This window comes from Calidris pugnax, unplaced genomic scaffold (genome assembly GCF_001431845.1).
Source record: "Calidris pugnax isolate Ruff unplaced genomic scaffold, ASM143184v1 scaffold244, whole genome shotgun sequence".
NCBI lineage: Eukaryota > Metazoa > Chordata > Aves > Charadriiformes > Scolopacidae > Calidris > Calidris pugnax.
Window position 1 is genome coordinate 2,105,451 of NW_015091141.1, and position 24,954 is coordinate 2,130,404.

The 24,954-nt window shown below is 58.0% G+C and overlaps 3 protein-coding genes across 5 annotated transcripts in view; 1 reads left to right on the forward strand and 2 right to left on the reverse strand.

Annotated features, from left to right (window-relative positions):
* The window catches only part of AEBP1 (AE binding protein 1), an 8,510-nt gene extending 6,657 nt beyond the window's left edge, over positions 1-1,853 (reverse strand). The window contains exon 1 of the mRNA XM_014958690.1: positions 1,790-1,853. Within this exon, the coding sequence (XP_014814176.1) occupies positions 1,790-1,853 (64 nt within the window). The remainder of the gene's footprint in view (positions 1-1,789) is intronic.
* Positions 1,854-1,922: 69 nt separating this feature from the next.
* CAPG (capping protein (actin filament), gelsolin-like) lies at positions 1,923-7,011 on the forward strand. Of its 3 annotated transcripts, XM_014958723.1 has the most exons (10): positions 1,923-2,094; positions 2,499-2,565; positions 2,637-2,803; positions 2,874-3,028; positions 3,445-3,606; positions 4,290-4,439; positions 4,539-4,631; positions 5,011-5,143; positions 5,221-5,309; positions 5,400-7,011. In XM_014958723.1, exons 2-10 carry the CDS (start codon positions 2,543-2,545, stop codon positions 5,463-5,465), a joined length of 1,038 nt encoding a protein of 345 aa, XP_014814209.1. In that variant the 5' UTR covers positions 1,923-2,094; positions 2,499-2,542; the 3' UTR covers positions 5,466-7,011. The 3 variants fall into 3 exon arrangements, with proteins under 3 accessions (XP_014814209.1, XP_014814207.1, XP_014814208.1); XM_014958721.1 differs by having other exon boundaries at positions 5,221-7,011; XM_014958722.1 differs by having other exon boundaries at positions 2,652-2,803; positions 5,221-7,011.
* A 113-nt stretch (positions 7,012-7,124) lies between these two features.
* DBNL (drebrin-like) lies at positions 7,125-24,384 on the reverse strand. The gene is made up of 12 exons (XM_014958720.1): positions 24,334-24,384; positions 22,861-22,973; positions 21,717-21,791; positions 20,700-20,846; positions 18,607-18,684; positions 17,950-18,101; positions 16,944-16,998; positions 16,213-16,287; positions 16,022-16,124; positions 11,117-11,223; positions 9,258-9,363; positions 7,125-8,247 (listed from the first exon to the last, which is right to left on the reverse strand). Exons 2-12 carry the CDS (start codon positions 22,954-22,956, stop codon positions 8,108-8,110), a joined length of 1,134 nt encoding a protein of 377 aa, XP_014814206.1. The 5' UTR covers positions 22,957-22,973; positions 24,334-24,384; the 3' UTR covers positions 7,125-8,107.
* Positions 24,385-24,954: the final 570 nt, after the last annotated feature.

Sequence of the window (24,954 nt, forward strand, 5' to 3'; positions counted from 1 at the left end):
ACCGGCACTACATCGGCACTGCAACTGCACCGGCACTGCACCGGCACTGCAACTGCACCGGCACTACATCGGCACTGCAACTGCACCGGCACCGGCAGTACATCGGCACTGCAACTGCACCGACACTGCAACTGCACTGGCAGTACATCGGCACTGCAACTGCACCGACACTGCACCGGCACTGCAACTGCACCGGCAATACATCGGCACTGCAACTGCACCGGCACCAGCAATACATCGGCACCGGCACTGGCACTGGCACTGCAACTGCACCGGCACTGTAACGGCACCGGCACCGCAACTGCACCAGCACTGCAACTGCACTGGCACCAGCACTGCACCGGCACTGCAACTGCACTGCAACTGGCACTGCACCAGCACTGACACTGCACCATCACTGCGCCGGCACTGGCTCTACAATTGTGCACTGGTTGGCTGGGAACCACCACAGCCGCTGCACTGGCTCCGGCACCGTGTGCGCGGCACCAGCACTGCACAGGCACCACGCGGGCAGTGGCACCGTGCCAGGGCACTGGCTGGAACAGGCACTGGCTCTGCAGCCCCTTGCACACACAGGGGCACGGAGACGCTGCGACTGCACACCAGCACTGCAGCCCGGCATGGGCACCACGTGTGTAGACACACACACTACCCTGGCACTGCAGCCTTGCACAGTCACACAGTGCATGCTGACACCTCTGCCCGGCACACGCAGCACTGCACACACACTGCACACATGACACTACACGCAGAGCACAGGGGAACCCTGCCATCGCACAGAGCAGCACACTGACATGCTGCACACGTGAGGCCCTGCACACACATGGGAGACAACAGCCCACAGGTTCCCTGCACATGGGGCACACTGAACACGCTGCACATAAGGCGGTTCTACACACATGGCCCGTGCACCGCACGTGGGACTCAGCGCACACACACTGCACACGCAGTGCACACGCAGTACACACACAGTGGACATGCATGACCCCCATGCATGGACAGGGGGTCAGGATGGGGTGTGCGGCCCCTCTGCCCCCCCCAGCTGCCACCCTAAGCACCTGGGGGGCACGGTGGGTGCCCCCTGGCCCCGCAGGCTCCCCAGGCCCACGTGGCTGGCTCAGGCCGCCCGCACTCGTCACATGCGTGCCCCCCCCCAGCCGTGAGTCACTTCCCAGCAATGCTGCGGATGGGGCCTGCGGGGAGCAGGGGGGGAGGCCCCTACCATGTGCCGCCCAGTGCTTCCCAGTGAGCCTCGCTGCAGCCCCCCCACACCATGCAGCCCACAGCAGGGCCCCTCCCTCCCAGTGCAGATCCCAGTACAGCCTCCCTCACCCCTTACGGCTCCCCCAGTACAATGGTCTCCCAGTGCAGCCTCCCCCCAGTCCTCCCTACCCAGTACAGCCTTCCCTTCCCAGTACAGCATTCCAGTACAAGCCCATCCCAGTGCAGCTGGGAGTGTACAGTACAGTGCTGCTGTCCCCCAGCCCCTCCCAGTACAATCCCCCCCACCCAGTATAGCCCTCCCATTACAGGTCCCAGTACAGTCTCTCCCACAGTACAGCCTCCCCCCAGTATAGCCACCCCATATTTCCAGTACAGCCTCCCCCGGTTCCAGGGCAGGAGGTCCCAGGGCTCGGTGTCCCCCCATCCCTGGTGTGAGAGACCCCACTCGAGGCCATGAGCCCTCCCCAGTATCCCCACAACCCCTCCCAGCGGGGCCCACGCATGGCCAGGCCCCCCCCGTCCCCCAGTCCCCACCCTTTCCTGCCGCCTGAGTCACCGCCACCACCTTCCGGGTGTTGGGGCGTCTGCGGGGGCTGGCTGGCTGTCCCCCGGAGCGTCTGTCTGTCCATCAGGGCGTGCCCCCCCGTCCCCCAGTCCCCACCCTTTCCTGCCGCCTGAGTCACCGCCACCACCTTCCGGGTGTTGGGGCGTCTGCGGGGGCTGGCTGGCTGTCCCCCGGAGCGTCTGTCTGTCCATCAGGGCGTGTGTCTCTCAGTCCATCCGGCTGTCCTTCGGGGTGTCCATCTGTCCATCCAGGTGTCTGTGTGTCTCTCGAGGTGTCCTTCAGGGTGTCTACCTGTCTGTCGCAGGGTGAGTGCCTCTGGGGGTGTCTGTCAGTCTGTCCCAGTGGCTTCCCACCCACTGGGCTGTCTGTCCTTCCAGGTGTGCACCTATCCATGGGGGTGTCCATCTGTCTTTCCAAGTGTCCAGCTGTACGTCGGGGTACCTCTGGACGTTGGGGTGTTTGTCTGTCTTCCTGGGTGTCTATTTGTTGGTGTGTCCGTCTGTCCATGGGGGTGTCCACCTCTATGTAGGGGCCTCCATGTGCATGTAGGCATGTCTGTCCCTCCTTCTAGATGTCCATCTCTCCATTGGGGTGTTCATCTACCCGTCAGGGTGTCTGTTGGGGCACCCATCTCCCTGTTGGGGTGTCCTTGACCTCCCAGATCTCTGTCCCTTTTGCTGTCTGTGTCAAGGTGTCCCTCCATCTGCAGGTCCAGCCGTCTCCCACCCCACTGGCCATCACCTCCCTGATGCCATGTACACCGCGCTCCCCAAAAGGTACCAACCCCCTCCCCACCCATCTCCCACCCCACCTTGCCCCCCCGCTCATGTTGCCTCTCACCCCACAGTGGTTCCCCCTTCAGCCCTGCTGCCACCCTCCCGGGGCTGCACATCTGGCGAGTGGAGAAGCTGAAGCCAGTGGAGGTCCCCAAGTCAATGTGGGGTGTCTTCTTCTCGGCCTACCTGGTGCTGCACAACGGGCCGGAGGAGCAAGCCCACCTCCACCTCTGGATAGGTGAGCCCTGGGGTGGTGGTGGGGGGGCAGTGGTGGGACTGGAGGGGCTCAGCGCTGGCTGTCGCTGCAGGCCGGGATTCCTCGCGGGATGAGCAGGGTGCCTGCGCCCTCCTTTCCACCCAGCTGAATGCGCTGCTGGGTGACCACCCCGTGACACACCGTGAGGTACAGGGCAACGAGTCCGACATCTTCATGGAGTACTTCCCCCACGGTGTCACCTACCAGGTACGGGGGCTGGGCACCCCTGAAGGGTGCTTGGGGGGCTCCTGGGTGCTCAGAATCCCCTCTGAGCACTCAACATCCCAACCGGGCTCTCAGCACCCCAGATGGGTGAGCATCCCCACGGCATGCTCAGCACCACCACTATGCTCTCGGCACCCTCACCAGCCTGCATATTCCCCACTGAGTGTGTGGGACCCCCTCCAGGTGCTGGGTTTCAGGTGCTCAGCCTCCCTGGTGGGTTCTCACCATCACCTCTGGGTTCTCAGCATCTCTGGTGCTGGTCATCCCCCTTGGGTGCTGGTCATCCCACCAAACGCTCAGCACCCCAGTTGGGTGCTCATCATCACCTCTGGGCGCTGGTCATCCCTGTTGGGTGCTGGGCACCCCCACAGGGTGTTCAGCAACCCCCTTGCTGGCAGGAGGGCGGTGTGGACTCGGCGTTCAAGTCCACCAACACCGGTGCCAGCCCCACGTACAAGCTCTACCAGGTGAAGGGCAAGAAGAACATCCGGGCGAGTGAGCGGGACCTGAGCTGGGCCAGCTTCAACACCGGTGACTGCTTCATCCTTGACCTGGGCAAGGTGGGCAGGGGCTGCTGGGTGGCCCTGTCACCACTGTCCCTCTCCCTGTCCCCCCACAGCCTTCTCGCCTGGTGCAGGGGGAAGCGCAATGAGTTCTTCTGTGTGTCCATCAGCTCATTGGGGTGTTCCTTTTCATTGGGGCATCTGTCCATCCATAGGGCTGGCTATTTGGTCTTCTGGGTGTCCATCTGTTGGGGTGTTCATCTGTCTGTCAAAGTGTGCGTCCATCCATAGGAGTGTCTGCCTGGTTTTCTGGGTGTCTCATCTGCTGGGATGTCTGTCTGGTACTCTGAGTACCAGTCTGTTGGGTTGTTCATCTGTCTTTCCAGGTGGCCATCTGTCCAATGGGCCATCTGTCTATACATAGGGGTGTCTGTCTGTCCTTGAAGATGTCTGTCTCTTGGAATGCCCATCAATCAGTTGGGGTGTCCCACTATCCATAGGTGTGTTTGATTGTTGGAGTATCAGGCTGTCCATCCATTTGTCCATCTGGGTGTCTGTCTGTCTGTTGGGGCATCCACCTGTCGGGGTGTCCATTTGTCCATCAGGGCATCTCTGTGGGCCAGCTTCAACCTTAGTGACTGCTTCATCCTCAACCTGGGTGCTGTGGGTTGGAGGCTACCATGGTAGCCTGGGGGGAGGTGAGATGATTCCATCACCATTGTCCCTCTCCCTGTCCCCAGACCCTCTTTGTCTGGTGTGGGGCCAAGTGCAACATGCTGGAGCGCAGCCGGGCGCAGGAGCTGGCCGCAGCCATCAGGGACGGTGAGCGGGGTGGCAAGGCTCGCCTGGAGATCGTGGTGGACAGCGAGGAGCCACCTGAGATGCTCAAAGTATGATGGAACCCCAACATCCCTGCTGGGAGGAGAGGGGGACCCAAGTGTCCCTGGGGGGGGTGGCTCTGTGATACCCCCTGTCTCTTTACCTGGCAGGTGCTGGGCCCCAAGCCCACCCTGCAGGAGGGCAGCCCCGAGGAGGATGTTGTGGCCGATCAGAGAAACGCAAGGGCAGCCATCCTCTACAAGGCAAGGTCATCTTAGGACACCATAGTGGCCCCAGGGATGGGCATAGCTCAGTGTCCCCAGGGTGGTCTCAGGGATGGGCATGGCGAAGGGACACCATGGTGGCCCTGGGGCTGGGCATGGCTGGGGGATGCTGTGGTAGCCCCACAGGGGATCTGGGCGTTGCTGGGGACACTGTGGTGGCCCTAGGAAAACCGCAAGGAGTTGTGCATGGCTGGGGACACCATGGTGGCCCCAGGGGTTATATGGATCTGGGCACAGCCAGGGGACACAATGGTGGCCCTGGGGCAGGGCAGGGATGGGGGGTGCAGCAGTGACTGTGTGGGAGGACACAGGGTTGGACACCACGGTGGCCCCGCAGTAATGGCCTGTCTGTGGGCAGGTGTCAGATGCGACAGGGCACATGGACCTGAGCCAGGTGGCCACCAGCAGCCCCTTCAGCCAGAGCCTGCTCTGCCCTGACGACTGCTTCGTGCTGGACAATGGCGCTGGTGGGAAGGTCTACGTCTGGAAAGGTGCCCAGGGAAGGGGATGGCAGGGAACCTGGGGCCGGGGGCCAGTCCCCATGTGGCTCTGACGTCCCCATCTGCAGGGCGCAAGGCTAACGAGCAGGAGCGCCAGGCAGCCCTGAAAGTGGCCGAGGAGGTCATCACCCGCATGGGCCACTCGCCCCAGACACAGGTGGGTGCAGGTGGCCGGGGTGCCCAGGGGCTGGCACAGGCAATGTCACCCATCCTGGTCCCCATCCCCTTCCTGTGCCTGTCCTGGCAGGTGGAGATCCTGCCCCAGGGCCGCGAGACGACCCTCTTCAAGCAGTTCTTCACCAGCTGGAAGTGAGGGAGCAGGTGCCCACGGGGCCAGGGCCAGGCCCAGGGTGTCACCGGGCTTGTACTGGCTGTGCCAGCCCCCTGCCAACACTTGTGCCCTGCTCCACTGTCCCCGTGACCATGCCATCCCCACGCTGTGACATCCCTGTGCCTGCCCGTCCCCATGCCATCCTCAAGGCCATGCCAACCCCACACCATTCCCATGCCACCCCTCTGCCTTTCTCCACCCCATGCCAATGTCATACCCATCCCTTTGCCATCTCCATTCCCATGCTCATGCCACCCCCAAGCCCACACCATCCCCATTCCTGTGCCATCCCCGAGCCATCGCTATCCCCGTGCCTTTGCCCACCCCATGCCCCTTTCAGTCCCATCCCGTCATCCTCATGTCCATGCCATCCTGAACTCCATCCCCTTGACTGTACCATCCCCATCCCAGTGCCATCCCGTGCCTTTGCCCACCCCATGCCTGTTTCATTCCCATCTCCATGCCATCCCCAAGCCCCTGCCATGCCCACACTGTGCCCACACAACTCTCCTCACCCTCACTGCTGCACCTCTGCTATCTCCATGCCCTCACCACCTTTCTGCTCATGCCCACCCTATGCCATCTCCATGCCCACCCCATCCCATGCCACCCCTGTGCCCCATCATCTCCACGCCCATCCCATGCCCACGCATTCCCCCATCCTGTGCCCAGGCCCTGGTGAATAACAGGATGATGCCAAGTCCTGCCTCTCACTGCTCTGGGTGTGGTGCCAGCCCTGGGGACAGGGGGACGCAGCAGGAGGACACAGGTGGGGCAGGGCTATGGCAGCATGGGGGCCATGGTAGTAGCAGGAAGATGTCCCCACCACCCTGGCGAGATGCCACCCCACATGGCATCCTGCAGGTGTCACAAGTGCACCAGGCCTCTGCCCCACGGGGTGAGGCACACTGCCCTACTATGTCCCCACAGGCTGGCAGCACCCCTGGGCGCTGAGGTGACCAGAGAGCCCTGGTCCTTGTGTGAGCACCCACCTCCAGCACGGCTGGGAGATGCCCCATGGCACTCCCCTGGCTGCCAGCCCTGGGTCTGCAGCATCTCCATGTCCCCGGTGTCTCTAGGACCCCAGTGTCCTCACATCCCCAAGTCCCTCACGTCCCCAAATCCAGTGTCCCTGCATCCCCAAGGACCCCTCATCCTGGTGTCCCTGCAGCCTCCATGTCCACGTACCCCCAAGTGTCCCCACCCCAGGTTATCTCCACAGTCCCCAACATCCCCAGTGTCCCCAAACCCATCCTGCAGCCCCTCTAGACCCCCAGGGCCACCCAGACCCAGGACCCCGGCCCTGCCAGCTCATTTCTGCCAGCTGCTGCCTCCAGCTGTTTTTCTGACTGACCCTCTCTTCCTCATTAGACTCAAATAATCAGCACTGGGGCTAATTATTTATCTAATTATCCCTGCCTTCGCATCCTGCTCTGGAGCATGAACCCGGGCACGATGACCTGTTGTACAAACACATGGTGATTCCCACACGCGGCTCAGCTTCACCTTATTAAAAGCCACCTTGTTAGCGCTCGCAGTCAACTTTAGGAATAGGTGAGCTCTACCTGACCCTGCACCAAAACACCACCATTTCACCCCAATTCCTGCCCAGGACCACATGGTCAGATCCTGCTGCATCCATCACCAAAGAAAAGCCCTTTTATTGTCACTGGGAGGGACAGGGACGGCAGTGGGGGAGTGTGGGGTGGGGAAGGAGCCCACGGGAGCCCGGGGCATGGGACCCCCAGCACCTCCAAACCCTGGCACCTCCTAATCCTAAAGCAACGCTGAGGGGAGAAACTCAACAAGGGGATAAAGGTGGGAGCTGGGCTGGGCTCTTCCTTGTTCACAGTGAATTTAGGGGGATGGGGCGGTGGGGAGGGGAGGGACCCCACGCTCACAGCTTTTGCTAAAAAATAAACCACCCACTTTGGCCTCACCAGATCTCCTCCCAAGGAGCTGGCTCTTGCATGACTTCAGTGTCCCAAGTTCAGCCTGGGGAGAGGGGAGGGCAGAGAAAACCCCTCTGTTGGGGACAGCAGGGAGGAACACGCGGGTGGTGGCAGCCCTGGCGGGGAGCTCTGGGGGTGGCAAAGCCAGGTTTCCGCTCTCCTGATCATGTCAGACCCCACGAGAGGCTCAAATCACCCCAGTGAGCTTCGTCAGCGAGCCAAAATGGGGAAAGCGGTTCCTCCATCACGGCCACGGGGTGGGAGGGAGCGTGGAGGCAGTGGGGGGAAGAGGCAACTTGTTCCCTGAAAATGCCCCGTAAGGGATTTGTCATCCCCTCCTTCAGCCCTGAAAAAGAATTCACACCCCAAAGCAGAGGGAGGAGGAGGGGGGGGACATGGGATGACCCCTCATCCTGACCAAGGGCCAGCTCTGGGGGATGGGTGAGGATGGAGGAGAGCAGCGCCGGGGTCAGCCCTGCCACCGAGGGAGCGGGGCAATGGCACTTCTCTTGGAAACAAACAAAAAAAAACAACAAAAAAAAACCCAACCAAACAAAAAAAGAAAAATAGAAGAAATAAAAGAAATAAAAGCCACGTATCATTTGGAAGAAGAATCAGGCAGGAGCCAAGTGGTCCCAGGGGACAGGGCGGCTCTGGTCCCTGCCAGCCCCCTCACTCTATCAGTTCCACATAATTAGCAGGGAACATGCCAAAATGGCCATCGGGACCATAGCCACGCCACCAGCCCTCATCGATCATCTCGATGTTGGTGATGATGTTCTCTGGGTCGAATGAGATCTCGGTGTCATCAGCTGGAACGAGACAGAACGAGACAGGGAGTTGAAACTAGTCAATTATAAGATGTGAATATCTGGGTAAAACAGGCTCCGAGGAAGGGGGTGAGAAACCACAGAATCAGACTGGTTCAGGTTGGAAGGGACCTTAAAGCCCCCCCCAAATGCCATCCCCGGCCCTGGACAGGGACACCTCCCACCACACCAGGTTGCTCCAAGCCCCCTCCAACCTGCCCTTGAACCCCTCCAGGGATGGGGCAGCCACAGCTTCTCGGGGCAACCTGGGCCAGGCTCTCACCACCCTCACACCAAACAAGTTCTTCCCCACATCTCAGCTCCATCTCCCCTCTTTCAGTGTCAAACCCTTCCCCCTCCTCCTATGGCTCCCCTCTCTGATCAAGAGTCCCTCCCCAGCTTTCCTGGAGCCCCTTTAGGGACTGGAAAGGCCTCTATGGTCTCCCTGGAGCCCTCTCTTCTCCAGGCTGAACCCCCCAACTCTCTCAGCCCTCCCCACAGCAGAGGGGCTCCAGCCCTCCCAGCATCTCCGTGGCTTCCTCTGGCCCCGCTCCAACAGCTCCATGTCCTTCTGCTGTTGGTGGCCCCAGAGCTGGAGGCAGCACTGGGGGGTGTCTCCCCAGAGCGGAGCAGAGGGACAGAACCCCCCCTCGCCCTGCTGCCCACGCTGCTGGGGATGCAGCCCAGGGTGGAGCTTCTCACCCACCAACATCCCCAAGCCCTTCTCAGGGCTGCTCTCCTTCATCCCCAGCCCCTACTGGTAATGGGGGTCACCCCCACCCAGTAGCAGGACCCTGCACAGGGAGGTGAGCGAGAAACATGTCAGGGAAAAATAAAGAGAAGCCATCATCTTCCTCTGCTTGCTTTTCCAGCCCCAATTTGGGTGGAAAACATGCTGTCTAGCACTCTGCCATGGGATCGCCTGGTGCGATGGGCAATGTCCCCGGTCCAGCTCTCTGGGAACGGACAGGGCTCAGCAAATGCCCCCGTCCCGGTCGCTCTGCTGGGCTCACCAGCCTGGTAGTCGTAGAGTGCCCGTGCACACAGCCCCTTCCCCGCCAGGTCCGGCGCCTGCTGGTACTCCACCGGGTACCCGTATTTGGCATCGTCGACTTGGTCCTTCAGGAAAGAGAGAGGCAGAGGAGGAGTTACCGGCGCGAAGGACGCCCAGCAGGCAGCTGAGGCTTCGTTAGCGCCGTGAGGATGCCATGGTCAGGGCTGGACTGGCATGAAAACGAACGAGAGATCACAGAATCACAGAATATTCAAGGTTGGAAGGGACCTTTGAGATCATCGAGTCCAACCACAAGAGAGATGCTCTCTTTTAATTTCCCTCCCCAGAAGGAGAGAGAAAATCAAAGCAAGACTTACAAGTTGTAAAGAAACTAAACTACCTTTAAGGACATGTTAATAATAAAATAATAAAAAGAAAATACAATAATATTCATAAGAAAATAGTGAAATACATACAAAATGGGCTGGACTGGCCACTAAAACAAAGGATAGATGCTCCCTTTTAACTTCCCACCCCAGAAGGAAGGAGATAAAATTAAGGAGAGACTTATGAGTTGTAAAGAAACTGCACTAATGAAAAGTGAATAATGTAATGAAATATTAATCATAAAATAATAATAAGATAGTAAGAAAATAATTAAATAGCTACACTATATTGTCTGTGCTCAAGGGTCTGCCCCCCCAGCACACTCCACTTCTTGCACCCCCGCTCAGTTTCCTGGCTGCCCCCCAGGAACGGCAGGAGGAAACACTGGGATCAGACCAGTCCCCCTGAGCCTCAGCAAAACATGAGTTTCCCCCCAGAATAAAAATGTGGGTTCTGGGGGCTCCAGGTGTCTCTGGCAGGACACAAAGGAGCGGAGGGTGCGATCCAGAGGGGTGCAGTGGGGATCCAGAGGGGAGGCTCCCACACTGACACGCGTTCGGCCGTGCCTCCGGCAGTCAGAACGGCCAGGAACGCCGAGACCGGCGGCAGGGAACCCATCCAGCAGCTGACCCCCGGGATCTCCATGGGTCAGCACCCCCCACGTTTAAACCTGTTGAATCTGAATGAGCTCCAGCTCCAGTTTTCCAAGCATTTCTCTCTCGCCACTACCCCGAGCCCTGAGCTGGAGTTTTGTACTCTTCTGCCATGCAGAATGGCTGGGGCGAGCGCTCAGCCCATCTCCCGCTCCATTTCAACCAGCTGGGCATTGCCAGACAGATTTGGGAATGAGAAAATGAGGTATGTTTGAAATGCTTATGGTTTTAGGGCCTGGGGGGGACATGACAAGATGGACGAATAGAGGAGAGGAAACCAAACAGCCACCTCATCTCCAAGGGAAACACAACCCCACTATTAGACACTGGAGAATCTGATGGAGCCTGCCAAAAATAGCTGGGCTTTGTCAGCTCTGCTGGTTTGGGACATGCAAAAAGCACAAGGAGGAGGAGGAATCACTTTGGCAAAGAGGCTGACAAGACGGATGGGAGCAGGGACAGCATGGATGTCCCATGGCACAGGACTGGGGACCAGTGCTCAGCGCCAGCATCTCCTGCATCCCCTCACGTGCAGATGCAGGGAAGGGAGGCAGCAGCATCCGCTCACTCCATGGATGCAGGGAAGGGAGGCAGCAGCATCCCCTTGCCATGCAGGCATCGCCCAAGTGTGTGTGAGCTCCAGGGTTTCTCACTTTCCCACTGACCTCAGCCTGGGCAGACAGGCTCCGAGCACCAGAGAGACCCAAAGAGAAGAGACACTGGTTCCAGACTTGTCCCAACAGATGAGCCAAAGCCCTGCTCTCTCTCATGAGGGTCCTGGCTGGCTCTCGGGTGCCCTATTCCCTCCAGGGTTCCTCCATCCTCCCCACACACCTACCTGAGGGGGTTCTTCATAGATGGCTGAGGCGTCCGGCGGCTCCTCGTACAGATTTGCCTCATCCGCGTGGGAAGCTGGGACACTTGAATTGTACCCAGAGTCTTGTCCTGCAAAAGAACACCGTGATATCCATCACCAAAACCTCCCCTGTCCCTTTGCTTGCCCAACTCCTGCTTCAAGCTGAAGTGCCACCAAGGCTCTGGTATGAGCTGGACATCTCCTAGGTCTCCTGTCCTGCAGAGAGCTTGGGTCCAGCAAGCAGGAACCCAGGCGTGGGGCGAGCAGGTGCTTAGGGAATAACAAAAAGGCTGAGGGAGACATCCAGGATCTCCCATGGGGAAAGGAATAAGCTTCTTCAAGATGAACCATTCCCAAGCTGCTGCTCATGGTGAGGACCTGACAGGGAAGGGCTGGAGCAGAGATCCTGGCCAAGAGCAGCATCTAGTGGTGATACAGCCTGGGGACTGCCGCAGCTCGGCCCCGCGGCTGGGGTGGGCAGCAGAAAAAGAATAACCATGGTTTTGCTCCACCAAAGAAAATCTGTTTCTGGCTGAACCCTCCAAGGGTTTGATTTGTAACCAGGTCCATTTTGATTTTTTTTGGGAAAGGCAGCTTGGAGATAGTTTCCCAGCTCTCACCTTCCTGAAGCCAAGCTGTGGAGCAGCCTCAGGACAGGGCAGTGAGGAGCCCAGCCAGCTGGGGACAAGTCAGCTGGGACATGAAACCACTCAGCCCTTCCAGGACAGGGCAACACCTCCATGCCACCACCAGGGAGACCCTCCAGAGAGCCAGACCTCCTGCAGCCTTGCTCTTCCCACCCAAACCACCTGGAAGGGGACAGAGCATCTCCCCAGATCCAGAAGTTCTTTGGAGCTTCCTCTCCCTGCCTTTCCACCCCAGCCCTTGCAGCCCAGCATCGAGGACATGCAGAGATTCTCTGGTCTTTACTGGGGTGCTGAAAACTCAGCCCTGTGAGAACTGGATGCTGTCCCCACGCTCAGAGGGACAGCACTGCCTGAGGGTGGGGAGCCTTTTTCTGGGTCTCAAAGGCATTTTCGAAAGGTCTGAGATGGAGATAGGCTCTGGGAGCTGAATTTCAGCTCAACAGCCAGATGTCCTCCTGAACCTCCTGCTAAGGCTCAGGAGGAAACAAGGGAGCTTTGCAGCAGGCAGCGTCAGCTCTCCCCCTGCCCCAGCTTCCCCCTGCCCTCCCCTGTGGCTGGAGACAGACCCCGTGCCCCACACCACCACCTGGAACACCACCCCAGGCCTTGACATCGAGTTTTACAGTGACACAACACCCCAGGGAGAACTGGCTCGGACAACGGGACTCATTTCCAAAACAGCCTCATTGACACCTGGGCCAAAGAGCCCAGAGTCTGTCACACCCCCCACCATGCACCCGCCTCTGGGAAGAGGTACAATGGACTGTTAAAAACTGCACCGAGAGCATCGGGCAGTGGGACTTTAAAACACTGGGACACACATTTAGCAAAGGCTACCTGGCTAGTTAACACCAGGGGATCTATCAATCAAGATGGCCCTGCCCAACCAAACCTTGGTCCAGGGGAAGGGGAGAAAGCCCCTGTAGTGCACAAGAAGAGGACCCTCTGGATTATTCCTGCCTCAGGCAAAGGCAAACCCGTTCCTGGGATCGCTTTTGCTCAAGGACCTGGGGGCACTCGGTGGGTGACACAAGAGGATGGGGAATTCCAATGTGTGCCTCAGGGCATTTGATTTTGGGTGAGAACAGCCAATGAATCAAACTGTATGATGTCAATTGCTAATTTCATAGCATCACAGAACGGTTAGAGTTGGAAGAGACATTAAAGCCCCCCCAGTGCCACCCCCTGCCCTGGGCAGGGACACCTCCCACCACACCAGGTTGCTCCAAGCCCCTTCCAACCTGCCCTTGAACCCCTCCAGGGATGGGGCAGCCACAGCTTCTCGGGGCAACCTGGGCCAGGCTCTCACCACCCTCACACCAAACAAGTTCTTCCCCACATCTCAGCTCCATCTCCTCTCTTTCCAGGTCAAACCCTTTCCCCTCCTCCTAGAGTTCCCCTCTCTAATCAAGAGTCCCTCCCCAGCTTTCCTGGAGCCCCTTTAGGGACTGGAAGGGGCTTGAAGGTCTCCCCAGAGCCATCTATAGTGGTATAATTTACCACTAGATGTCATCACTACTATGACTGCTGTAAGTTATATCAATATTACTACAGTAAGAATGGCCCAAATTACTGAAGAATGATGGAACTGGGTGAAGCGCCACAGTGACGGAACCAAACTGGCTTCATCAAGGGGGTTTCTGGCTGAAAGATCTGCTCTTGGTTTGCCAATGCAGGGGAAAACACAACAGACACTCAGAGCCTGACCTCAAAATGCCAAATTTTGGGGGTCCTCTTTGGAAAAGTGAGGTGAAAAGCTCTAGTTAGGGGAGGAAGCAAAGCCACGCACCTGCAGCGGGTACCGGAGAGGCTGGAGGTATCCCCCAAGCATTGGAGGGGGTGAAGGATGCTGGGGGAGCCTCCCGGGCAGGAGAGATGGGGGAGGCAGGACTGGGCACAGAGTTGACCTCCTTCTGCAGGAAAGGGCTGCGAAGTTTGCCTGGAAAAGGGCAGAAGAGGGTTGTGATCAGCAGCACAGGGTGCTCTTGGAGGCCTGTAGCTATGGGTGTTCCCCAGGGGTCAGTACTGGGTCCGGTCTTATTCAACATTCATCAACGACCTGGATGAGAAGACAGAGTGTACCCTCAGCAGTTTGTATGGTGACACAAAGCTGACACCCCAGAGGCTGTGCTGCCATCCAGTGAGAGCTGGACAGGCTGGAGAGTTGGGCAGAGAGGAACCTGATGAAATTCAACAAGGGCAAGTGTAGGGTGCTGCACCTGGGGGGGAATAACCCCCTGCACCAGGACAGAGCTGACAGACAGCTCTCAGCTCTGCAGAGAGAGATCTGGGAGTCCTCGTGGACAAGTTGCCCGTGAGCCAGCAATGGGCCCTGGTGGCCAAGAAGGCCAATGGTCTCCTGGGGAGCATCAAGAAGACCATGGCCAGGAGGTCGAGGGAGATCACCCTCCCCCTCTGCTCTGCCCTGGGGACACCACAGCTGGAGCACTGGGACCAGTTCTGGGCCCCCCAGTTCCAAAGACAGGGAACTGCTGGAGAGGGGACAGCGGAGGCTACGAAAATGCTGAGGGACTGGAGCATCTCTCTGCTGAGGAAAGGCTGAGGGACCTGGGGCTGTTCAGCTGGAGAAGAGCAGACTGAGAGGGAATCTCATCAATGCTGAGCAAGGCTAAAGGGCAGGGGGCAAGAGGATGAGGCCAGACTCTTCTCAGTGGTGCCCAGGGACAGGACAAGGGACAACAGGCACAAACTGGACATGGCACATTCCATCTCAACATCAGGAAGAACTTTCCTGTGAGGGTGGCAGAGCCCTGGAAGAGGCTGCCCAGAGAGTGTGTGGGTCTCCTTCTCTGGAGATATTCAAACCCACATGGATGTGTCCCGGTGTCCAACCTGCTCTGGGTGACCCTGCTCTGGCAGGGGGTTGGACTGAGTGATCTCCAGAGGTCCCTTCCAACCCCATATCATTCTGTGATTCTGTGACAAGGAGTCAAAGGTGCTGCAGGAGCCAGGCAGGCATGGAGGCTCCCAGCTCCGTGGCCACAGCCCCAGGACTCCCTGGAGCCAGTCACTGAAGGGTGTTGTCAGATGCTTTTTGCCACAGCAGCCCACTGCTGGGTTACCCTCCTAAGCAGGATTTTCAAGCTGTAATCCCAGTTGGGGAAAACAAGTTTGTCTACTGGTTACAGCAGTAGCTGCAGCCAAGGGAAGAAAAAAAAAAAAAGACATAATTTTGGGGAGGAAGACCAGCTGGAGGACACCACCACCTCTCTGGGCTCTCCATGGTGATTTTTGGAGCACCCTGGATTTCACCAACGTTAGGAGCGGCAACTGGGAGGGGCTGGATTCAGACTGGTTGCTGCCAGCCTTCACTTCCCTTTGGCAGGAGGTAACTCTTGCTGTTATCTGCCCCATCTCTGCCTCCCAATGCAAACAAAAGCAGAGCAGGGGAGTTACCAGACAAGCCCTACCCCAGCCCGGTGGTGAATAAGCACCAAGACTCACCAGCCTGTGCCCTCAGCTGCAGGTTTCATCCCTGCCAGGGTGCTCGTCTTCCTTTCCTCCACCAAAAAAACACCAAACACTAACACAAACACGGGAAAGCCCAAGGGATTTCTCACCCTCAGAAATCAGCCTCTCCCCCCATGATGTTTAAACACAAAAAAAGATGTTTTCCCAACCGTGGTGTTTCATCCTGTGCCACCCATGGCTTCCCTACCTGAGAAAGCGAATTCACCCTCCTATCGCAAAATAAAAGTGCTTATTCCAAATCAATTCATGCTACTTTCAAGGAGGCTGAGCTGAGGAGACGTCCATGCAGGGACATGCAGTGTTCTCAGTGACTTCCTCAGCTGGTTTCAGCTTCGGTTTTCACAGCTTCCTGGTTTCTATGTGACAGATCAGCTCGGTCTCTCCTAAAGGGACGCACTCTGGCTTGGCTCAGTCAGTGCAAAAACTGGGGTGGAATTTACAGGGTAGATTGTGGCAGTGGCCCCTTTCTCACTCTAATACATTTAATTTTCATTTAAAAAATGAAATCTAAGCTTCACGTGTCAAGTCAAAGTATGGACAACCTCCATCTCAGCTGTTAAAATCGGGCACAGCGAGAGCCCTACCATGAGAAACATCGTGTCACTGGGTGTGATGGGCACTGGGTGTGATGAGAGCCACCCGTGCTCAGCAGGAGCCAGAGCTCAACAGGTAACATGCCCGTCCCAAACATGTCCCCCCCATCGGGAGCACCGGAGACGGTCTCACTCTGCCCGACCTGCTGCCATACCTGGCTGGGAAGCCGTCACCGCATCCGCTGGCACCGACTTCTCCCTCTGCTTGAAGATGTCTCGGGGGTTCACCGCCCTCTGTGCGACCAGCGAGGCTGCCTCCTGCGCAGGAGAAGACCCCACACTGGTCTGGGCACCATGGCCACAGGACAGGTATCAGAGCCCCCACAGCCCCCCCAGCAGAGCGTACCTGGGCTTTCTCCACTGACTCGCTTCTCCTGAAGCCCTTCTGCTGCCTGGCCTCGTACTCCTCAGCTTGTTCCTTCTGCAGCACAAGAGAGGGGCTGCTACAGCCTTGGTGGGCACCAAGCCACCTCCTTCCCCATGCAGACCCTTCCCTCCCCACCAGCCCCTTTCTGTCCCCATGCAGCCCCTTTCTTTCTCCATCCAGCCCCTCTTCTTCCCCATCCAGCCCCTCTCTGTCCCCATCCAGCTCCTGCTTCTGCATCCAGACCCCAGGGCTGGAGAAACAGGGACAAGGAACAGACATGGTGATGCAGTGTGAATAGGGAGCAAACCCCCTGGATCTGGGAGGGAGATGCAGGAGGTTGGCTGGGATAAGGGCTTGGTTTCCTCCAGTGTCCCCAGGGAAGGTTTTAAACTCTGCTTTCACCAGGGGCCGTGGCTGGACTTTCCACCAGCAGCACGCACCCAGCATGAGCAGAGGTGTAAAGCGAGATCCAACAAAATCCAGGATGAAGAAAGAGACCTGGAGGATCAGCCCATGGCCTGTCTCCTGCCAGAGAGGGTCCGTGGGTCTTTCCACATCCCCTGCCTGCTGTGCTCCTCCCCCACTGCCTGGGGTGCTCCTCCATCACCCTCCTGCTTCTGCCCGCAGCCTGGGCTGCACCGCCTGCCCTGTCCTCTGGCCTGGGGGACGCAGGAATAAGCCTGGCCTTGGGGCACGACGCCGGAGCTCACCCACTGCTGCTGCTCCTTGTCCCTGTTCTTGGCCTCCTGCTGCTGCTGGAGTCTCCTGCGGTGACAGAACACAAATCGGGGTAAACGGGGCTGTTCTGGGACCTCAGCCTGCTGCAGCTACACAGGGAAGACCAGAGGAAGGACATTTCACCACACTCCCGGGGCAAGATGAGGAGCCACAGGCCACCTGGGAGCCACACAGGGGACAACAAGGAGCTGCTTCAAATAGTGGGACCAAACTGGGGAAATCTCTTCCTTCAGGGGCCCAGAGAAGAGCTCCCAGCACAGAGGGGCCGGGCAGACTTCCCCATCCGAGCTGAAAACAGGAAAGCAGTGCCCCTGCCGTCAGCAGAAGTGAGCTCCACCACTCCTGGGGGTCAGGCCGGGCTGGGAGGGGAAGGAAATCAGCACAATGCCGGTCCCTGCACATGCTGCTGCCTCTCTGCAGGGCCTGCAGGGCTCACAGGCCTCCACTGGCCAGCCTGGACTACCAGCACCTGATGAATGGTGGCCACACGTTTCAGTGACATGTTTCAGAATCATAGAATCATTCAGGTTGGAAGAGACCCTTGGGATCATCGAGTCCAACCATCTCCCCTACTCTACAAAGTTCTCCCCTACACCATATCCCCCAACACCGCATCTAAACGACTCAAACACATCCAGGGATGGGGACTCAACCACCTCCCTGGGCAGCCTGTTCCAATGCCCGAAAAATTCCTTCCTAATGTTCAGTCTAAACCTACCCTGTTGGAGGTTGAAGCCTGCCAGGGGAGGACTTGGTCCTGGGCAGGATCAGTGGGCAGGGAACCCCACGGGTGATGCCAGACCAGCTTGTTGGAGGTTGGGCCAGGGAAAAGATGCTCTCTGCACCCCAAGAGCCAGAGTGGGGACATCAGCTCGGGAAAGGTGCTGACAAGGGCACACAGCACCACCGAGGGCAAAGCCAAGAGATCCCGGAGAGCAGGACAGGCTCCGGGCATGGCTACGAGTGCTTGGGACTCACCTCTGGGCTTCGATTTCGTTGGATCTCGCTTTGTATCTCTGTTCTCGCCCCGCCGCCTCCTGCAGTTCCCGCTCCCGACGCTCCCTCTCCAGCCGCTGCCGCTCCTCCTCCGCCCTCCTCTTCTCCTCCAGCCGACGGTTTTCTTCATCTTTCTAATGGGAGACGGGCAACAAGTCGTGGGTTTCATTCTGACGGCTTCAAGAACCCCCCGGGTCGCTGTGCCTCCCAGCCAGCATGGTGGCAGCACCCATAACCTGCCCACAGCCAGAAGGCTCGCCCACTATTGCTAAACTGCTATAAAACAACCCGAATGGGAAGGAAATGACCAGGCTTGCAGGGCTGTCCTCAGAAAGGTCAAAAACCAGCTTTCTTACTCAAATGGAGTTTGCCATCCACTGGGAGCCAGGCTGCAGCGCAGCCCTCTTCCCCACACGCACCCTGGCCCAATTAAACTAAGATAAAAGGCATCTTGCTCTTTAAGACTCATTTTCTCCTCTCCTTGGACCCCCGCAGCCAGCTCAGCTCCACACTCTCCAAGGTCTGAAGCCCCAGCTCCAGGCCAGAGAGGGGACAGGCAGACAGCCCGAAATCCCCAGCTCCATCCAAATGCCTTGTCCCACCCGTGCCTGGCTGCTGGGGAGAAGCGGCAGCACCCACCTCAGCTTTAGCCCAGAAATTATCTTTATTGACTCGCTTGATTTCGGACATTGCATTCGTCTTCTGGTAGACAGAGCCCTGGGGGGAGGCAGAAGAATCACCGAATCACAGAATATTCATGGTTGGAAGGGACCTTTGAGATCATTGAGTCCAACCACAAAAACAAACAAACAAACAAAAAACCCAAAACACAGACCCACACCACACCCACCCACAGACAGACAAAACCCAACAATCTTGGGCACTAGAGCATGCCCTGAAGTGCCATGTCTACACGTTTCTGAAATCCCTCCAGGGATGGTGACCCCACCACCTCCCTGGGCAGGCTGTTCCAGTGCCTGAGCACCCTCTCAGCAAAGTCATTCTTCCCAAGATCGAATCTAAACCTCCCCTGCCCCAACTTCAGACCATTTCCTCTGCTCCTGTCGTTATTCCCTTGGGAGAAGAGGCCAACCCCCAACTCTCTACACCCTCCTTTCAGGGAGTTGTAGAGGGCAATGAGGTCCCCCCTCAGCCTCCTCTTCTCCAAACTAAACATGCCCAGTTCCCTCAGCCTCTCCTCGTATGGCTTGTTCTCCAGGCCCCTCCCCAGCTTGGTGCCTCTCCTCTGGACACGCTCCAGCAGCTCAATGTCCTTCTTTTAGTGAGGGGCCCAGAACTGAACACAGCACTCGAGGTGAGGCCTCACCAGTGCCCAGTCCAGAGGCACCATCACTGCCCTGCTCCTGCTGGCCACGCTGGTCCTGACACAGGCCAGGATGCTGTTGGCATGTGTGAGCAGTAGGCACTGAGCAACCACAGTTTTTGCATTCTTCAGCAGGAACATGTCCCCATGGCTTTCTGGCAGCTCCCTCCCACTGCTATGGAACTGGCAGCCTTCTTTGCCTTCCCCTGGCCAAGGACACCCAGTCCCACATGGCCACGGGCCAGCAGGCTGGGTTGAGAGGGTGAAGGGAAGATATTTAGCATCAAGAAGGAAAAACAGACACATTGTGACAGTGTATTACAGCAAACCCAGCACAGTCTGGTGTTCAGCACAGTCTTTGACTTTTTAGAAGTTACTAAAACCTGATCACAGAATGAATCATAGAATCACAGAATGATATGGGGTTGGAAGGGACCTCTGGAGATCACCCAGTCCAACCTCCTGCCAGAGCAGGTCCACCCAGAGCAGGTTGCACAGAAACAAGTCTGGGGGTCGGGGGGGGGGGGGGTGTTAGCAGGGCAGCCTCTTCCAGGGCTCTGCCACCCTCAAAGTCAAAAAGTTCCTCCTCATGTTTAGATGCAACTTCTTATGTACAAGTTTGTGCCCATTACCCCTGTCACTGGGCACCACTGAAAAAAGACCAGCCCCATCCTCCTGACACCCACCCTTGAAGTATTTATAAACATTGATCAGATTCCCCCCTCAGTCTTCCCTTCTCCAGACTAAAAAGACCCAAGTCCCTCAGCCTCTCCTCGTAAGGGAGATGCTCCAGGCCCCTCGTCATCTTTCCAGCCCTCCACTGGACTCTCTCCAGCAGTTCCCTGTCCTTCTGGAACTGGGGAGCCCAGAACTGGTCCCAGTGCTCCAGCTGGAGCCTCCTCAGGGCAGAGCAGAGGGGCAGGATGACCTCCCTCCACCTGCTGGTCCTACTCTTCCTGATGCCCCCCAGGATGCCATTGGCCTTCTTGGCCACCAGGGCCCATTGCTGCCTCATGGGCATCCTGGCCTTGAACTCCTCCAGGGATGGGGCAGCCACAGCTTTTCTGGAAACGTCCAAAGCAGGAGCTTGTGCATCTCTAAAAACCTGAATAGAACTGGGGAGAATCAGTCCTGCTTAAAAAAAAAAAACAAACACGTGGGCCTATGGAGAAAAGAGCTCAGGTTTTCTATCCTCTGCAGGGACACCTCGGCTCTGCCACCACCTCGTGCTCTTGCCCTGATTCACTCTGCAACAAGCCAGAGAGAGAATTGGCCCCTGGGCAAAATCATCGGTGCTTCCTCAGCCACATCAAAGCACAGGGAGCCCCTTCCACTGCAGGTGGAAGACTTTGTCCCTGCCCGACTGTGAGCCCAGAGGGACCAGAAAGCCCCCATGAAGCCAACTCACCACGGGAGCTTGAGGGCCTGAGTCCTGGAACTTGCTGCTCTCTTTGTGGAAGTTGTAGTTGGCCCCAGAGGCCTTGGCAACCTTCTCCATGATGAGTTCAGGCTCCACGTCCTCCTCTGCACGAGCGTTGATGGTGACATGAGCCCCCTGAGCAGGGAGAAAGCCAGCACAGGAACGAGAGGTGACTCTAGAAGCCACCACACCCACCAAGATCCTTTGATAGGTCGTGTCTGAGCTCCCAGAGCTCCCAAAGGAAGAAAAAAAGGCTCGGGTGAGAAAGGGAGGTCACCAGCCACTCTAAGACCACAGAATCACAGAATGATATGGGGTTGGAAGGGACCTCTGGAGATCACTCAGTCCAACCCCCTGCCAGAGCAGGGTCACCCAGAGCAGGTTGGACACCGGGACACATCCACGTGGGTTTGAATATCTCCAGAGAAGGAGACCCACACACTCTCTGGGCAGCCTCTTCCAGGGCTCTGCCACCCTCACAGGAAAGAAGGTTTTCCTCGTGTTGAGATGGAATGTCCCGTGTCCAGTTTGTGCCTGTTGTCCCTTGTCCTGTCCCCGGGCACCACTGAGAAGAGTCTGGCCTCATCCTCTTGCCCCCCGCCCTTTAGCCTTGCTCAGCATTGATGAGATTCCCTCTCAGTCTGCTCTTCTCCAGCTGAACAGCCCCAGGTCTCTCAGCCTTTCCTCAGCAGAGAGATGCTCCTGTCCCTCAGCATTTTCGTAGCCTCCGCTGTCCCCTCTCCAGCAGTTCCCTGTCTTTGGAACTGGGGGGCCCAGAACTGGAGCCAGTGCTCCAGCTGGGGCCTCCCCAGGGCAGAGCAGAGGGGGAGGATGACCTCCCTCCACCTGCTGGCCATGCTCTTCTTAATGCCCCAGCCTCTCCTGACCACCGTCCCACCTCCAAAGATGCCTCTGTGCCACCCGTGATGAGCAGGGTGAGTCACGCAGGTTCCCTTGCCCAGGGCCCACTGATCTGGGGAGGACACAACGAGAAGAGGAGCAGACCTTTAGGAAGTTGGCCACAGTGCTGACGTGGTTGGCGCAGGCTCCTTTCCTCACGTCGTTCACGCCTTCCCCAGTCTGCAAAGAGAAACCATCGTCTGACTCAGCCCAGAGTCTTGCCACAGGTGGGCTTTGGAGCAGCAGCACCTTGGTCTAAGCCCACAAATCATCCACCCTGGCCACAGCCAGGGCTGGGCCAGGGCTCAGTGCATGGAAAAAGAGCCCACTCTGCAGCAAGCACTGCTCAGGGGGACCTGGGTTCCTGTCCAGGGACAACAGCCACACCATGAGGGCTCCAGGCTCCTCAAGCACTTCATTCAGCCCATCTTATCATAGAATCACAGAATGGTTTGGGTTGGAAGGACCTCAAAGCCACCCCCAGTGCCACCCCCTGCCCGGGGCAGGGTCACCTCCCACCACACCAGGATGCTCCAAGCCCCTTCCAACCTGCCCTTGAACCCCTCCAGGGATGGGGCAGCCACAGCTTCTCGGGGCAACCTGGGCCAGGCTCTCACCACCCTCACACCAAACAAGTTCTTCCCCACATCTCAGCTCCATCTCCCCTCTTTCCGTGTCAAACCCTTCCCCCTCCTCCTATGGCTCCTTTCCCTGATCCAGAGTCCCTCCCCAGCTTTCCTGGAGCCCCTTGAGGGACTGGAAGGGGCCCGGAGGTCTCCCTGGAGCCTTCTCTTCTCCAGGTTGACTCCCCCAACTCTCTCAGCCCCCCCTCCCAGCAGAGGGGCTCCAGCCCCCCCAGCATCTCCATGGCCTCCTCTGGCCCCACTCCAACAGCTCCATGTCTCTCTGATGTTGGTGGCCCCAGAGCTGGAGGCAGCACCTGGGGGGGGTCTCACCATGGTACAGCAGAGGGGCAAAAACCTGTCATCTGAGCTGGGTTCAGAGCCGTTTATCGGCGGTGTCACTGCCAGGCAAGTGAGCTACACGACCAAAGAGATGCAACGGGGCAGCGAATCCTCCAGCCTCTATTTGCCTGTGGCAACAGGGTCTGGACCACACAGCCATAGCAGTGGCCACGGCATGCCATCCGTGTCACACCTTGGTGGAGAGACCTCCACACCAGCTGCAGACCGATCAGCCACTACGATTGGAGAGAGATGTGATTGATTTCCACCAGGTCCCCACTCACCCAGTTGATGAGGACATATTTGGGGAGGCCGGAGTTGGGATCTTTCACCCTACAGAAGGCATACATCACCTTCCCACTGTTGAGCTCCTCCACCATCTCTTCCAGGCCACCATCTGCCCCAGGAGAGAAAGGAGAGGGTGTAAGACAGACAGATCACAAACACATGGTGGGATCGGCCCAGTCGGCAACCTGGTGCCTCTGTATTTCCTGGAGGTGATTCCTGTTAGCTCGGGCATTGTTCTACATAGAGAGCATCTCAGATCCTTCCTCACTGCCCCCATCTGTCCTTTACCTGCCCGTCTGTGCTGGAGCTGAACGCCAGCCCCCCCTCCCCCACCAGCCTTCGCTCCTCTTCCTCAGAGCTTCCCCGTGACACGCACAGCTCCACGTGGAGAGAGACCCCGGGTCCCTAACTCGAGTCAAGCGGCAACAGAGAAGAGAGAGGAGATGCCCATGTGCCCCAGACTAATTAAAGGCTTTAACCAGAGCAGGCAGCCACAAACCCCACCCGCGGGTTCCCACACCAGGAACAGTGCTGTCCTGCACCCCAGCATCACTCCTGCTGCACGTGTACATGCCAAAAATGACCAGGAAGGGAGGAATAACGCAAAGAACCATGCGGTCTCACATCAGAAATATTCCAACAGACCACAATTCCTCCTACTTTGGCTTGTTTGACCCCTGAAAAGCAGAAAACAAGCTACCAACTGCTTACCGACTGCTGGCTGCCATGGTACAGCCCAGCCCTGCAGCAGGACCCCAGATCATTTTCTTCTCCGCTATTAAATATTTATGCTTCAGCTTTAAATTTGCGCAGGGTGGCTTCCAAGCCTAAGGCTGCCAGGCTGAAGCCCTGGGGCCTTCAGGCCCCCGGCGTTTGCCAGGTGGGTGTTGAACGTGCCGGGTGTGGAAAGGCAGAGAGGGAAGTGGCGGGACGGGAAGCTTTGCTGAGGGGCTGGGGTTCTGCTGACGGAGCCACACCGTGCCTAATTCGGCATAAAAACCCCATCGAACTTTTAATTTACACACAATAAACCTCGTGGGCTGAACAAAAGGCTGCGCCAGCAAATTGCCCGCAGCACGGACCCTGTGGAGCTGCCCGGAAACGTCGCAACCGCTGGGAGCCGGGAGGAATACCGGCAGGTGAGGAGCGGAGCCGGGGAGGGAACACAGCAGAGATGCAAATCCAGAGAGCGGATAAACCTGCCGGGATGCCTCACTTCCTACCAGCTGGAGCTTCGCCTCAAGAAGCGTTTGTGTGGGAATTGGCAAACGGATTAAAAAAATATTTAAAACAAAAATAAGTCCCACAAAGCAGGGAAGCAAAGAAAGAATGGGGGGGTGGGGTGGGCTTTAGCTGGAATCGTGAGTCTGGAAAAGTGGCTCCACGGTCCCTCCTCTGTCCCCAGACCTGTGCCCTGGCCCTTGTCCCACTGCCACCCCCCTGGGGCACGCAGCCCCCACCACGCTCACCTCCGGAGCCGGCCACTCGCAGGTCATTGCTGTTGCCTTCGTAGGTGAACAGAGCCCTAAAATAAAAGCAAAAGCGGAAGTTTTAGGCAACCCAGGGAGAAACGCAGACCACAAACCTTCCACCCCACTAGCATCTCCCCTCCTGCTCCAACGCCTCTGGACCCCCTGCAGTGCAACCCAAAAACTCCCCCACACCCACCCAGGATGTCCTGGTACCCTCCGTGCACGCAGCTCCATAGGGCCCCTCACCCCACACGCCTCCTGCCCCACATCCCAGACACTTCCTGATCTCTCCTGTACACCCCACATCCACCCAGGCACCCCCTGATCCCCCCCACACATCCCCCAGACACCCGCTGATGCCACATACACCCCACACCCATCCCCCAGACACCCCCTGATCTCTATACATCCCACCCACACACCCCCAGCTTCCCCTACACACTCCACACCTCCGCTCCAGACACCTCCACACTCCTGATCCTTCTCTACACCCCACAGCCCCTCCTAGACACCCCCACACCCTCTCATTGACCTTCCCACCCCATATCCCCATCCAAGTGTCAGCCCAGCTCTGAGTCTTCCCCTATACACCCTATACACCGCCGTCAGACCCCCCCT

What these genes read in the sequence shown, in the direction of transcription:
- CAPG (XM_014958721.1), top strand. Translation starts at nt 2,543, where the DNA reads ATGTACACCGCGCTCCCCAAAAG. An exon ending in AGCCACCTGAGATGCTCAAA is followed by an intron (nt 4,440 to 4,538) that starts GTATGATGGAAC and finishes TTTACCTGGCAG; the next exon opens with GTGCTGGGCCCCAAGCCCAC. An exon ending in GGGCAGCCATCCTCTACAAG is followed by an intron (nt 4,632 to 5,010) that starts GCAAGGTCATCT and finishes GTCTGTGGGCAG; the next exon opens with GTGTCAGATGCGACAGGGCA.
- DBNL (XM_014958720.1), bottom strand. Translation starts at nt 22,956, where the DNA reads ATGGTGGAGGAGCTCAACAGTGGGAAGGTGATGTATGCCTTCTGTAGG. An exon ending in CAGGCCCTCAAGCTCCCGTG is followed by an intron (nt 18,685 to 20,699) that starts GTGAGTTGGCTT and finishes GCCTCCCCCCAG; the next exon opens with GGCTCTGTCTACCAGAAGAC. An exon ending in ACTCTACGACTACCAGGCTG is followed by an intron (nt 8,248 to 9,257) that starts GTGAGCCCAGCA and finishes GTCTCGTTCCAG; the next exon opens with CTGATGACACCGAGATCTCA.